Source organism: Fringilla coelebs (genome assembly GCF_963513975.1).
Source record: "Fringilla coelebs genome assembly, chromosome: 3".
Taxonomy (NCBI): domain Eukaryota; kingdom Metazoa; phylum Chordata; class Aves; order Passeriformes; family Fringillidae; genus Fringilla; species Fringilla coelebs.
Window position 1 is genome coordinate 78,287,679 of NC_140030.1, and position 16,045 is coordinate 78,303,723.

The window sequence follows — 16,045 nt, forward strand, 5'->3', positions numbered from 1 at the left end:
GCTCTGGTTACCTTGTATTAATTTTGGTATCTTCTAACGGAATCCTTAAAACTGTACAATTTGAATATTGATAGTTAAACCACGCAGCTTCAAAATCCACCACAGTGATAACCACAAGGATGAAGTTATCTACAAAGTTTCAACCTATTTTTTAAATTTGTTCATCAATACACCAAAGTGTGCTCTAGATACATCATGATATCTGACTTTATTTGAATGTGAAAATGTGCAGAGAGAAAAATGGAATAAAAATGAATCAGTGGTTGAAAGTAAACTTAAAAACCAATTAATTATTTCAAATAGTCCCTGTACAACACAAATGCACTGAGGGACCTGGGACAGTGACAATTTCAAGACAATGAGGTGTCAGGCTGTGCAAGTGTCCTTTTCCATTTCTTCCAACACACATTGAACATTCCCACCTAAACTCCAGTTAAATGTAGTCTACCCAAGTTTGAAGTGAACTGTTTGACTTTGCTTAATGCAACAGAAGTGGCTATGTTCCTGCCTTTAAATCCTTCAAGATTACAATATAAATGGCATCAAAGACCTATCTGTAGGATTGCTACACTAGATTTTCTATGACATAAAGTGCAGGCAGAGGAATGAAGTGAGACAAAAAAATACTGAAAACAGCACTGTGGAAAAACAGAAGAGCTACAACTGATCTAAACTAACAGGAGAAACAAATGAATTTATGGAACAATGGATTTAAATACTCTTCACAGATAATGGGAAATATTTTCCTTTTTGGTGTATTTAAATGGTGCCATATTGCAGAACTACAGATATAAGAAAAATTGTCTGCATTACATTTTCTAAAATATGTATGGCACATTTCCAACATGATGTAAGCCTAGGATAAACAAAAAACAGACTGATCACATCACTAATGAAGTGAGTAAGAATGTCTAGGCTTAGAACATTTCATAAAACAAAGGAAAAAAGGGAAGCTACATGCAGTAATACAAGGAAAAAAATTATCACTTTAAACTAAGACATATTCCTTACATGACTTAGTTCTGAGCAAAGAACTGACTTCTCTCATTTCCCTCCTACTAACCTGGTTAGCAAGAATGAAACAACTGAAAGTTTTGTCAGAGAATTTTCAACCAGGCTATTTTCATAAATAGGTACAGAAATAAAGATTGATATTGGGAAAGAAGGCAAAATGAGGCCAACATTTTTGCAAAAAGAAAAAAAAAATAGAGCTAAGTAAAAGCACTCTAACAGAGTACATATGCCACGTTCTTTGCCAGGGCACCAGGAATGCAGGCAGGTGGGCAGGAATGAAGCAAAGATCAATGCAGACTAATTAGTGCACAAAGTAACCCATTTATTTGTTGTAAACATTTTGTAGCTTGTAAAATCTATGAAATTACCTGAGAAATACATTCCTCCACAGTAAGTAAAATGACAAGACCAAATATGCAGCTATGACATGGCAGATTTGTTCAGACAGTATGACTTCTTCAGAAAATAGGGGAGTTGAAAGCGGTGTGATCTGCACAGCAAAATTGGTGGTGAGGTTCTGACAGCCACACCATTGGCTCACTGCAATTTGGCTCAAATCTTGATCCAGAGATCAGCACCACACCTGCAGCTGGAGCACAGCAGATCCCAGAGCTGCTTCAAGCAATCACTGCTCTGAGACTGCTTTGTGAACTGAAGCGAACCACAGCACTGGGAGCCATTACAAAATGAGCCATGGAAGAACACTGACAATCTGCCCAACAATGGCAATGCAAACACCCTCTGTGCAGGTTATTGTACACCTGTTTAGGCAACATGGTTATTCCAACAATCACAAATTGTAGGGCATGTGTTACATGGAGTGGGCAGGAATATTCGCAACGGATAGCAGGTCCTTCACAACTGATGCTAAGTTTAAGTTTCTGGTAGTGTCCCAAAAAGTGGCACTCAAAACTGCAAAAAGATTATTTCCCTTTGCACAATGGATTAATTTGCTCTTTCTCACCTCTATTTCAAATAGTCAAAACTGATTTTGAAGAAAAAAAAAAAATAAAATCCAGCATTTAGAAACAAATCAACAAAAGTAGAATGTGTGAAATCTGTCCTAAACCCCTAACCTAAAGTCAGCCAAGGGGCTTTAAGATATGCTAATGTTTTGCTAGAAGTACAGATAATTAAAGAGTTTAATTAACATGCTCTGTGAGCAAACTCTCATATTCCACTGAAAAACCTGAGTTGCACTGATGTATCAGAACTCACTTGTCTTTCCATTTCCAAACAACAGCCTACTAGTATTTCACTGACAATACATTCCCTTTCTGTTCCATATTTCCTATTTTAAGAATTTTGGTTTGTAATTATATCATTTGTAGTCTAGATTTATCTACAGTAAACCAAGATTTATCTACAGTAAAACAAGACTTCCTCTTACGTACTGTGTCTGAGAGCATAAAGCAATTTCAAAAATCTCATATTTTCAGTTATTCTTGAATGAAATGGGGACCCAGGGCACAGTGCTGTCATCAGGTTGTAACACTGTTGGAATATGAAGCACAGCCCCTCAGAACAAGAACTACAACCAGAGAGACAAAGAGCACTGAACATACCGTGGCACTGTCCATTCCAGCCTCTGAACCCCACTCTGCAAGGAATGCACTGGTAAGAGCCAGGAGCATTAAGGCACTGCGCATCTGGACAGGTCGTTGGAGTCAGGCATTCATCGACGTCTTCAAAGGAGAAGATAAAAGGAAATACTGGTCAAAGTCATAGCAGAACACTGAACAATAATCTGGTTATTATCTGACTCTCCTCCTGAGATACTAAAGCATTTAAAGAGTTGCATAATTTATCAGGAAAGAACGAGTTCATGCAGATTTGTACCACCAAAGGGGCATCTCAGAAATAGAGTAGCTCATAATAATGCAACTAAATCTCAATTCTCTGTTATATTAAAACTCTTTGGTAGGTCTTCCAGAACATACAGCATATCAGATTTCTGGCCACCACAGGTAAAAATAACTTTCCTTATGTTACTCTTTTATCATACTGAAGTGCCTGAGATTGTTTCTATGGAAAGACTTTGGAAGCTCATTGGAACAACAGTAAAATTGTAACTCTGGCTTCCAAAAGCAAAGCACAATTTGGTATTCTCCAATGCTGTAGAGTTACTCAGCATGCAAGTGCTATTGGGACTAAAAACATAATTGTGTGAATGAGAATCAAAGAGGTTTACATGGAGTAAGGAGTTAATTTTGTCTGAAAGAAGGCACAAGCCACATCACTGAGGCTGGCAATGTTTAGGGTGAGAGAGGGACTGTCTGCACCAGGCAAGGTCCTAGACTGCCCATGACAAGAGATAGGTCCTGAAAGAGTCATGGAACTCATGTTCAGGCTCTGAGTAAGAACAACTTCTTATCTTGCCACAAGGAAACCCAGACATCCAACAGAGGCAGTCTAGAGGACAGTGCACACAAAAAACAACATTCAAAGACAAGTTGCTGTTAAGTGACCAATGATCAGAAGATTCTGGAATTACAACTGTGTAGGCAGCCCCCTTGCAGTCTGCTCGCATGTGTGAGATCATTTTATAATATGGTATTTAATTACACAATAATAATAATCTTTCCCATTAAATACTTCCTTCATGCAGTGCACAGAACTAATTAAACTGTCAGTCACCTCTAAACTCAGCTTCCTAAGCTTCCATCCTTTTCCTGCCACGGGCCTAGCAGTTTTGTCTTCTGCAATTAAGGACAGCTACCTGAGCACAGATCATAGGGAGGGAGTTCACTCCTCATTTTGAGAACAAGCTCACAGAACTCAAGGAGCTCCCAACACTCATAATTTAACTGGACAATGCTCCAAGGTTCAGAGAGTTGAATATTCCAGTTCCAAATAGCTCACTGGATGTAGGCAAATCACAATTTTTCATAAAATCATAGTTGTCCAGCTTAGAATACTTTCTCATAAAAACACCGACAGGCTTCTTCAGCTGCTACAATGCAAACCTGAAAAAGTTTCTCATTAAACTGCTGTGGGAGTTTGGTTTTCTTTTACTTAATTAACAAAGAAAATTACACTTCTGCTGTAATTTCTTCTCAGAACGAATGATGTACCTGGTACAGAATTTTTTAGTCAAAATAAAGTCTAAATGTGGCAAAGGATTAAAAAAAAAAAAATCCCAAGAAGATTCTATAAGAATTCTTCATCCTATGCAATGATGTTCAGCTATGACTAGAGCACTGTTTACAAAAACAACAGAATCTACAACAACATATATGCACTGCTTACATTCCCCTGGCCAGGCCTGGGACAGAGCTTGTGCAAGGACAGCTTGAAGGCAGAATGGGGTGAGGAAGTGCAAGTGAACTGTGAGTATTGTGTGCAGCTTGGAAGATTTCTGCCTTTGTTTTTGAACTGTGGAGGGGGTGGAAGGAAGTTTTTTGTGAAATTAGAAATCTGTCAGTAGAGTGATGACATAGTGAAATGATTCCCCAAATGTGTCATTTCCTTGGTTTGATGGATTAATGTAGGAGCATTTTCCCCTTAAGCAACCTTAAATAACTTTCAACAAAGAATTTGGTTTCAGAAATTACATTTTGTTAAGTTAAATTATAGAGGACTACAACCACACTATTTAAAATACAAGTTAATAACAAATTTGATGTAGTGTAATAGTCTGATTTCTAGCCTAATTGAATTACAGATTCCCTAGTCACAGAGAAGATTTGCAAAGACTAGTTGTAAGAGTGGAGTCTGTGAAACATTTAAATAAATTTAAAAAAAAATTTGGAATGAGACTCTTTTAGCATTGCTCAGAGCAGCAAATATATCCATGGCAGCTTTAAGCTGCTTATTTTCCAGGCAACCTAAGATGTCAGCAATTTTATTCTATCCTATGTAACTTAGACTAAAGCATAAAAGAAAAAATGTTTAAAATTAAATGATTTCTTGGGGGTTTTAGTTCACCATTCAAGTTGAAAATGAAAAAAATACCAGGAAAATAGACCAAAATATCACACTAAAAAGTAATGTGAAGCTCTGAAAGTCAGATGTGCTAGGATCTCCTGCAACATGAAATATCTGCTTGATATGGATATTAAAAAGTCAACTTATCATTTGCTACCTGATATGATATAGGAAAAGTTAATTTCTTTTTTTTTAAACAAAAGCTTGGCAAGCAGGTAAGGACTAACAGTGAAGTTAGTGATTCCATGGCAAGAGATGATAAAATGGCTGTTCCAAGATGGTTCTGTCCCCCCAGTGGGGGAACTCCTTTGCAGCATCTTAAATTCAAATAGCAGGAATTGAACTGCAGTTCCAGACTAAGTAATGACAAAGATTGAGGAGTACTCACAAAGGCTTCTTGTTTAAGATTGGGCCCTCTGAGATTTGTCCCTTTGCAGCTCAAGCTGCAGGGCAAAGCCTCCCTTGAATGGGAGGGAATGTTGATCATTCCAAACAGCAGCAGTTTGGCACTGATTCTGTGCTATCCATGAGCAGTGCAATGAAGTGTTATCAGTGTCAACCACCATCACCACTAGGGAAAAGTCCAGACCTACCTTCACATTCCCCTCTCCTGTTCATTTGGTATCCACTATCACAATATTCACATCTGTAGGAGCCAAGAGTGTTTATACAAAAGCCTTCTCCACAAATGTGAGGTCTTGAACATTCATCAAAATCTGCAGATGACAAAGAGAAGTTCAGAGAAGCTGCTTCACCATCAAAGTATCGAATGCTTGCATCTCCTCAAAACTCTGCTTTAACTAAACACTAAGTACTAAGTTTGGATTTTTGAAGCTGTTTGCAAGCCCCCTCACTGCTTGTAATCAGAGAGAGTGAGCCTGAGAAACAGCCAGGGTATAGAAGGTGGCCTGGGAGCATCCCTATGGCTGCAAACACAACATGTGTTGCTGCATGCATGCAGTGCCCAAGCCAGCACTAACCTAAGGCAGACCACAGCCCCTTCAGGCTGCTTGTGTTGCTTTGTGAAGTCTGTGGCTGTTTGCAACTGTATTTAAAAATATGGTTTGCTTCAGCTTCTACTCATTGAAAGAGTGTTGAATATTTGTATTTTACACAGCAGGTGTTTTTACTAATTGGTAGTTTTCCTAAACAATGATATACTGAATAAATTCTTGTTTTTCAACAAACAAACATTCTGAAAAGGAATATCAGCTAAACAGGTGCCTTGCTCACCACAACACCTGGTGTGAGACAGTGAAATATACTTCCAGACATCAGACCAGACGGCTGACATTGAGGAAACAAGAGTTGAAAAGGGGACTTTTGGAAGGGTTAGCTGCGCTTCTTGATTAATTTTGATTTTTTAATTTTCTATAAAGGAGACTAGTTATTACCAACGCAGTCAGTTCCATCTTCACTGGCCATGAATCCAGCTTGGCAAATACATAGGAAACTTCCTTCTGTATTTTCACAGCGTCCAAGGGAACAGAGATGTGGTGCCTGATCACACTCATTAACATCTGTAAAAGAAACAAAAACAGAAGACTATAGAATAATGTATACAGTTGTGATTCTTTCTTGTGCATTCTATGCCATGCATTTGAAAAGACTGATTTTGTAATTATTTTAACTATTGGAAAAGGTATATATGTTTTCTCTAGGAGATGAAAAAAAGATGCATTAAATAGTTTTTGGTTGGAGAAAAATGTTCTTACTGGCTTAGACTGTAAGAATATTGCATTGGCCTGAAGAACGTGACACGGTTACACTACAAATCACTACACTGTGTGCAACATGAACAGAAGCTGCAAGCATGGAAAATTAATAGAATTTGGATGAAATAAAGAGATTCTAGTTGCCATTTGGCTGTGTTGCATAATTTATTTTTTCAATACCGTAGTTGTACCTGACAGCATCTGTTACAGCATGAAGCTGCTGAGCTTTGGTGGCATGAACATTTTACAGCATATAATCTGTAGATACAATACACCCTTTCTGATCCAAGTTACAGAGGAACCAGTATACTCTGAATGAAGAAAAGATACCAACACAGCTGCTTCCAAATCTGAAACGGCTCATGTAGGACCCCTTTGTGCTCTGCCTTATGTTCATCAGAGAATCATCATCTAGAATTTACTAGCTTAAAAGGGGATGGAGACCTTACTTTGCAGATTTCTCACTGTGCTTCTGGGTTGTTTATGATATACTTTCTCTTTTCAGCAGCAGGCTGAAAGGAATGACCTAACAAAATGCCTGGACTTAGTCTGCCTGCAGAGCTGGTAGCTGGGTGAATCACTGTGAGAAACAGGCACAAATTCATTCTTTTTCCAAAAAGAAGTGCATTTCTTCCTAGAAGTCTGACTTTTAGGTACCTAATACACAATGGGAGATGTTTTCATTCCATTTCATTAAATTCACACTCATTTCAGAGCAGCTGAAAGGCTGTATTAGAGACTACCTTACAGATTTTATGTGGTATAGAAAAAAATGCCTTGTAGTTTGGAAGCATTCAACAGAGGAAAGAACATCTGACTGCTCTGTAGAGATTTCCCCAACCCCATTCTTCATTTCAAGCATTTTATAGCATGGTTATTTCAGATTTTTGAAAGCATCACTTCATACCAATGCACTTCGTCTGCTGATCATTGAGTTTATATCCCTTGTAGCAGATGCAAGTGTATCCCACAGGCAAATTTACACAGTGTCCTGCTCCACAGATATCAGGATTAACTGTACATTCGTTGATTTCTAAGCACACAAAGAGAAATCTAATGTTAAACTTACATAGTTCAGTAAGTGCACAATACTCTGTAATCCAAGTTGAAAGCTCAGGCATGAAAACAACTGTAAATCAAGTCTGCAACTCCTGAATTTCTCTTATCTGGAAGAATCTAGAAACCATCTGCACTCTTCCTAGTGACATAATCTTATGTCCCACTCAAGACCTATAAATCAGCACATAAAATTTAAAGTAAAATAAAGATAAAATAAAAAAAAATCTATGCCTCAATCTTTGAACTGCACATTAAGAAAATAACTGCAGTGAGTTTCTGATTACAGTGAGTATCCTGATTCACAGAATACTCATCTACTAATGGTTTGCATGTATTTTGTAAGATTAGGTGATTCAGATATGGGCAGCATTGGATACTAAATCCTAACAGTAGTTTTAAAAATTCCTGAAGTATATGTGTTACTGCAGAAAATACTAACAACTGTCTTCAGTTGGAACAAACTAAGGTTATATTGCAGTATGGAATTGAAATTCCTGAAAAAGAAGGAATTAACTGTAAAGAAGAATTGTTTATCTATACTATTTAGAAACAGGTCACATTTAAATTTAACTAAATTTTAAAGTACAGAAATAAGGCACTCAAAAAGTCAGCTTGAACTGCATTCAGTTTTTTACATCCTGTTTAGGATTTTGTCCTACAAATTTTACTGCGCTTTTCCTTTATTATGTCTGAACAACATATTGATTTATAGCACACAGCAATTTCTAGTTCTACTAATTTTCCTGAGGAAATAAAAAACAGAACATGGAAAATTACCATTTTCTTTTTACTAACTGATGTGAACTCCCAGCAAGGTAACTTTCTCTCCTTGTAAAGAAGCTGGGAGCTGGCTGGCAGAAGGGGCACAGTCACAGAAGATCTGACTTCCAAGTTCTGGTTTGATGATCTCAACTATTTTAACCTTTGTATGGGATTGATAAACTGTAATTACAGCAAACTGAAGGCAGCAGTTGAATGTTTACAGACAGACAGGATACTTTCTCTACTCTTACATTACATTCAGGAGGATTTAACTGCAGACAGAATTGTACAAACAACTGGGTGATTTAGACCTTGTGTGCATTGCATCAACTCAAAAATCCATTCCTGCATGAAGGAAAGCCATTTTGAAGAGCTCATTTTTTATTAAAAATGTGAAATTTCTCCCTCTGAATGGAAACCAGTATAAGTAGTACCTCTTTGTAGGCCTAAATATCTCTACAACATACAAGAATGCATCTTACAGAATTTACCAGGATATTGCAATCACTTCAAAGCCTGTGTTCATTTTGGTTCATTCTAACCAATGAGAACTGTAATACTCATGCATACAAATATGGTACATTCATCTTTTGGTTTCTTTTGGTTCTAAATGTATACCAAAAGAAATTTTGATGTCTTTTTGACACAGCTGTCATTTAGACAGATTTCAGCTATGGCAGGTGCATTACTTGCATTTCAGTTATTTTCACTTCTCGACACATGATGAGTCAACTCTAATACATCAAAAAAGGATGAAGCACAAACATCAAAAGAACATTTCAAAATAGATCTTACAGTAATGTCTCACCTGCTTTTTGTAGAACATTCTGATCTACATCCCTAGAACTCTACACCCCTCAATGAACATCATCATGTATACTTCATGAAAACACATGTAGACTGTCTAACAACCTGACCTGTATTCAAGAAGTATTCAGTTCTGGACTTGCCTTGCAGATCTGCAGAGAAAGTCCAGAACTGAATCTGAGGTGAATTATTAATTTTATCTTCTGTCCTTTACTTGTGGACTCAAAAATGGCAGGTACATCCTGGAAGGACCTGTCCTGGCACTCAATAGTAGGAGCCTCATTGTTGCACTGTTCTGCACTTTCTCCAGAATATTCCTTCTGTTCTACAACCTTGTTCTCTCCACTATGGTAATTCAGCAACAGCACAGAACAATAGTGTCAGGAACTCAGACATTTCTTAATTTATTGCAGTTCTAAACGAGAGGTACAATACCTGTAACTTGAGTAGGTGCAATAACTTGACTTGCACTTGAAGTAGAGACTTCAGGAGCAACTTCAACAGGCAAAGGAGGGGATGTTTTCTCAATCACTACTGTGTGACATGGAATGGAAATCAATCACATCCAGAAAACCCACCTTAAAGCATTCAAAACCCACAACCCTTAAAGAATTCACACATGAATAAGCTAGGCACTATGGAGGTTTTTGTTTATTCTGCTTTGACCTACAGTAGGAAAAAACCTGAGTAATTGGGGTTTTCATCTTTCTACTGCTTGTGAAAAAAAGCCACTGAGGTGCTAAGGAAAGCAAACACAGTTGTAAAACTTTTGGAGCAAAAATTATGCATTTATCTGTAAAAGCCACATAAGCATAGTTTCCTCTTGAAAGGAGTACAAGGCTTCACCTCTTCTGACATTAAAATTCTCATGCACATAATCCAGGATACCACTACTTCTTAAAATATGTCTTTATCTCCTAAACAAGTCACCAAGCCAATGCAAACCTCTCAATTCCTCCCACTTTTGCTTCCATGATTTTTTTTGATCATGGAGAAATTGCTTTTGAAGCTCCAATCATTTTTTCATTAACCTCTGTTAGAATTGCTACTTTCCCATTCTTTTAAGAACTGTAAGCACTGTCTCATACTGAAAGAAAAGATAAAATAAGTTACCTGGAAACTGTGGATGCAGGTTAATTGTTGAAATTCCAGGAGAAAGCTGAGGCTGCCCAGGCTCTAGATAAGGCTGCTTTTCTTGATCAATGGAAGCTAATTCCTAGAATGATAAAAAAATATAACATTCTGAAAACATTCTCTTAATTAATAGCTACCCACAAACTCCTGGCTTGAGAAACTGCTAACATTCTCACACAAGTGGCTTTTGATAGCAGATCATCAATCACCACCAATTTAAAACTGAATGAACATGGGATACTATGTTTACACAATAGCATACAATTTAGCCTTGATTTTACTTGAAGCAGCCATTTCCTGGAGCTTCTAATTGTATCTTTGGCTTTGTCCCTCCATAATTCTTCCATACTCTGGTCTTTAATTGCTTAAAAATAGCATTTGAATGCAGTTCAGCATCACACAAAAGCATACAATCACATCTAGGTGTCTGACAACTGTGAAAGGTTCCTTCTTAGTCACCAAATCTTATTTTCACAGACATGTTAGATCTTTGTATGTCTGTAGGAAAATGAAATGGGAGCAGAGCTGCAATTATCCACAACAAATTCCATTATCTCCAGCACAGAGAACCTGAAACCTCCAGAATGGGGGTCTTCACACAGATACACACTTGCTCTTCTCCAATAAACACAGGACACCCTAAACAATGAAATTAACTTAAGCACTAATACCAGTCTCATAAGCAGGTGTCACAAATGCTTCTCAAAGCTTCATAACGTTTCTCTCTGATTTATTTTCTCTAGCTGTTAGTATCTGTGCCTCTTCTTCATACTCTGTATTTTTTCAGTAAAATACAGTCTCCAGAATGGGACAGAGCAATATATACCAGACCCTTCAGCAAATGCCTCTAAGAGAAGTTAGGGTAAAGTAATCTCTTTCCTGTACCTCACTACCTGCCTGCTGTATATTGTAACAACACAGCTCTTTTTGCCTCAGGGTTTGAGCAGTGACTCGTTCATCATAAATTCTAAATCCTTTCAGTTATCTGTATCCCATCTCATACATGGTCTGCATTCTAATGTCTACATAAATTACATCATATTTTACCTGATCAGGAGCTGCAGTTGCCACTAAAACCAGAAAGAAAAAAGAGAATTAATCAGATTTCACAAAACATTTTATGACAGATTTTGTTACATTTGAAAATGGTCGCCACCATCACGCAAAAAATTCAGGCTCAAACCTCATTCCAAACTGGTGGAAACATGAAATCATGTTCCTGAAGCAAGTGTAAAAACTAACCTGAAACCAGAATAAGATTCTACACACTGTCTAATGTTTATTTACTCAGTATTCAGCTCCCTTGTAAACTTCTTAATTGTTTACCTGCTTCCTCAGAAACAATTTGACAAGCACACAGGTTATTAACTCACTGATGAAACCTTTTCAATTCCTGACAAGGGATATCAACATCTGTAAACGCTTTAAAGGTAAATTAATGTCACAATGATATATAATTTTCCACTAACACATTTGCAAGGATTCATTGCAAAAAAAAAAAAAAAATTTAAAATTTGTCTTTTCTTTAGACAAGTAAGAGTAGTTTGGGGTTTTTTTCCTCCACAGATGTGATTTTTTTTCTGGGAAGGAGTGGTAGAAATTTTATATAAATTCTTATTTTCCATTGCAGCTTTCCTTTTTAGAACTCATAAATATATAAATTTTTTTTTTTTTAAGTCTTGCAAACAAATACGTATTATTTCAGATCATAAAAATGATTGAGATTAAAGCAGTCTCGCTCTCTCTCCATGGTCTCAGCATCTGGCAGGACCTACCCACAGCCTGTGAGGAGTAAATCCCGTGATGCCACACTCTGGGCATCACGGAATGCTGTGCTCTGGGGAGCGGCGCCTCTCGGCCCCGCACTGCCCGCAGCTGCTACGCAAAGAAACAAACCATGGAAGACACATGCACAGAAACAGAGAAAGACTAAATTTCCCCACTCTCACCTTCTTGTACAGCCATCTCAGTCTCACTTTTCTGTGAGAAGGTCAGTGCCTCCACTGGCTCTTCCTTGGCTGGGAGAGGTGGAGGAGAAGTACCTTTAGCAACAGGTTGAGTAATCGGGGTCTTGCCAATGGCAGGTGGCTGTACTCTAACTGCAGGGTGATGATATAGCTTGTTTCTGTGAGGGCCAGAAACCGTATAACCCATTCCACCAGGGCAGATTTCCTTAAAAGCAGCTAGATTTGGGATGGGAAAATATTCCTTTTAGGAGTCTAAAAGTGCAATATGTTGACATAGTGGAAAATATAATGACTACCACTAAGAAATTTAATCTCATATTGTATATACATATTTATAAAAAAACTTCTTAAAGAGAAGCTATGCATAGCATGCTAATACGATTGAGCATTCTCCCAAAAGCATGTTCTGGCTGTTTCTCCCAGGAGGTTTCCACTCCAGTTTACCATTTTTCTTCAGTTATGCTTCTCTGCCAATATATCAAGATTTTTTTAAAATTAATTCCCTTCAAACAGTATATCCCTTCTATGTATTAATTTAAATGTGCAAATAGTTTTTATCATCTATACTTCACAATGAATGAAGACCACTACTGCTATAATTTTCTTTTTTGCAGAAATCAAATGGAAAAAGCTCACCAGCCCTGTACTAGAGGAGCAGAACACTATCAACCAGTATCAACTTTGATCCACAGGATCCCACCTGACTACATCAGAGGCCTCATAACAGTCCAGATCCAAATTCCACTGATTTGAAAAAGGCTGGCTAAAAACAAGATGGGGATCATAAGAAGCCAAATCACTACTGGAAGAGAGGGCAAATAACCTTATTTATAAAGCTGCTCCAGAAAAAGTTAATTAAATTCAGGCAACAGCACTTCCTCTATCTCTACAGGTGCTCTATAGGAGCATCATGTTTTGCAGTTCTACTGGAAGAGTAAAATGAGAAAGAAATACAAGGCAATCTTCCTCCCCATCAAAGAGAACAGTTACATCCTGTCAGGGTCAGGGAGACCTTTAGGAGTCTTGAGGGGGCAGTGATTCATTGTCCTTATTGCTCTAGATAAAGCCATGTTGGGATGAAACAAAAAAGATTTAGTCTCCTGAGTGGGAATTCTTATGGCTGCCTGAGGGATCTGCCAAGTGGGGCATTGTAAGTTCACAAATCCTGCTTTAAATGCATCAGGGTTTTGAAATGAATTAGCATCTAAAAAAAAAGCACAAAAATACTAGCTAAAAGCTCTCCAGAGATGAGTAAAACTACACATTAATCAGTATGCATTAACTGCACAATGTGTTCTGATGGTGTCTTACTAACAGAAAATATGAAGGGTCAAACTAATTAAATTGAGTGGATTCAGAATAAGGAAATACTTTTTGCTGGGACATCTAATATCAAAACTTGCCATAATAGCCAACTGAGGGTGGGAATTCTGGTCAAAAAAGTAAGACAGAAAACTTGATGTCTGTCCCTTCACAGGAAATCTTGCTTTGGGTCATATTCTCTCAAATGAAAAACAGAACTGTGAGCCTTATTCTACCACAACTCTGATAAGAGCTTTCAACTCCTGGGCATACAAATCTGGTCTCTGTGTCTCTTTAGGAGACGATTTACTTTGTACAAATATTTTAGAAGCTTTTTATTTTAGTGGCTTTTATACTATCATGGGATGCTGCAGTAAATACATTACCCCCTTCTGGAGTATCCCACTTTCACACATTTTTCATAGAAAACTCTGAAACATTATGAATTTAACCTGTTACAGAAAGGAAGATGTTTTTAAATCATGCAAGTAGTCATTAAATGGGAAAAGCTCATCAGAATTTTCTACTAACAGATTTTTTCTCTATAGTCTTTTCATTGTGAAAAAAGTCACTAAAATAACCAATTCCATATGATGCTTGATATATTTTTTGTGACCATATAGCAGTCAACATAAAGATATATTCTGTGCTCCACTATACAGACTATTGGGCATAAAGCCTCATGCAATATTCTCACAGATGTGAAACACCTGCACTTAAACTGCAAGTAATCTCATGAAAATAGATTTTTTTTTCTCCATTAAAAAGCCATAGAAACATTATTTATCCAAAAGTGAACCGGAGTTTTAAAATCCTGATCAATGATCTAGTGACCCAATGGGCATGCAGGAAACAATGGCTTTAAAAATCCATTGAAATGCTCAAAACTGTTGGTCACTTTCATTTCTGAAAGTCAAACTTCAGAAAGTAAGGAATCTGTTCATCATATCTCATAATATCTCTGATAGTAGCTGTGGATTTCCCAAAGCAGCTAGCTGGTTTGAAAATGTAAATCTTTATAAAATACTTCAGAGAAATACATGACCTGTATCATGACTGTGACATCTGCAGCAGCAGCCTCAAGTAAGCACAGTGGATTGTCACTACAAATACCTGGGCTAAAATACTCAAGAGACTGGACATCATGTATATTACAACAGGCAATGATGCTGCTAAAACAGATTAATTTGACCATACATTTGCAAAACAAGGCAATATTAAATTGATTTTGATTGAAGACTCCATGGGCATTTATGTTTTAAGCAACATCAGTGAATAAAAAGTACTTGAAAACAGCGATTGGTATGTGGTATCTTAACCTGTAACCCGCCAAAGTGAGAGCAGTGACCAAACAGGCTGAGGTTTCTGAACTCCTTATATATTTAAATAACAGCAGAACTCCAAGGGAACATGGATAATACAAGAGAGCTTTATGTATCAAGTAAGGAATAGCACATTCCTCAAAATGGATGGTAAACATATGAAGGAAGGTGAGAAAGCTGAGACATTACCACACATATTCTACCATCCGTAATACAAACTACATCCCATGTTGCTCTGTAACTGAATTCTCAAAAGCTGCCATCGTTTCAACCAGAGTCTTTAACAACTGAAGAGTATTACCTACATTTAGGGTTACTTTTCCTCTATCTAAAGTATACACTCTGGTGGTTTTTTTGGTTTTTTTAAAAGCATGCATAACAAATTAGGGGCAGGGGGCAAGAGCTTGTGTTTTTAGTGGGAAGTGCTTACCTGTTCCTGGGACTGGACACTTCTCACAGTGCGGGCCCCAGGCTTTGCCAACACTGCAACAGCAAAGCTGCTTGCTGAGCTGGACAGAAAGAGGATGCATGCATTGCTTTCCTGCACTAACAAACCGGTAGCAGGGTCCTTTCTCTTCAGCAACTACAGGGTTATCAGCTGCAATGAAAGTGGAAGAGAGGATGGTACAGCTCACACGAAAAGCAAAGCAGAGAAACACCATTAGACTTCCAAAACCATTTCAAACACCTATCTCAGATGAGAATCACAACATGATAAAAAATCTTATTTTGCATCAAGCACTCCTGAATTCCAGCTTGCTCTAGATCAAGGATAGGAAGTATTTCAAAGAAAAACAACAACAACAAAACTAAATTCAAAACTGGCAGTTGACATGCTGCCACAATGAGGAGTGAGAATCATCTCTCTCACTGGCACACAGCTGCTGAGGATCAGCCCCTGGCACTACACAGTTGTGTCAAGCTGTAAAGCCAAAGGAATGCCCATCTATAAGTAGGCTATGTCAATAAGTCTGAAAAAGCTTTAAGTATCATAAATGACTTTTTTTTTTCATAAGAGACAATTACACATCTACAT

At 37.6% G+C, this 16,045-nt stretch overlaps 1 protein-coding gene across 2 annotated transcripts in view; it reads right to left on the reverse strand.

The window, feature by feature from the left end:
• The window catches only part of LTBP1 (latent transforming growth factor beta binding protein 1), a gene marked incomplete at its 5' end in the record, with an annotated part of 186,771 nt that overhangs the window by 51,857 nt on the left and 118,869 nt on the right, over positions 1 to 16,045 (reverse strand). The window contains 9 exons of one of the 2 annotated variants that reach the window (XM_084202889.1): positions 2,580 to 2,699; positions 5,535 to 5,657; positions 6,336 to 6,461; positions 7,564 to 7,689; positions 9,720 to 9,818; positions 10,398 to 10,500; positions 11,466 to 11,488; positions 12,368 to 12,601; positions 15,440 to 15,607. In XM_084202889.1, the coding sequence (XP_084059015.1) occupies positions 2,580 to 2,699; positions 5,535 to 5,657; positions 6,336 to 6,461; positions 7,564 to 7,689; positions 9,720 to 9,818; positions 10,398 to 10,500; positions 11,466 to 11,488; positions 12,368 to 12,601; positions 15,440 to 15,607 (1,122 nt within the window). The remainder of the gene's footprint in view (positions 1 to 2,579; positions 2,700 to 5,534; positions 5,658 to 6,335; positions 6,462 to 7,563; positions 7,690 to 9,719; positions 9,819 to 10,397; positions 10,501 to 11,465; positions 11,489 to 12,367; positions 12,602 to 15,439; positions 15,608 to 16,045) is intronic. The other variant, XM_084202890.1, reaches the window with a different exon arrangement.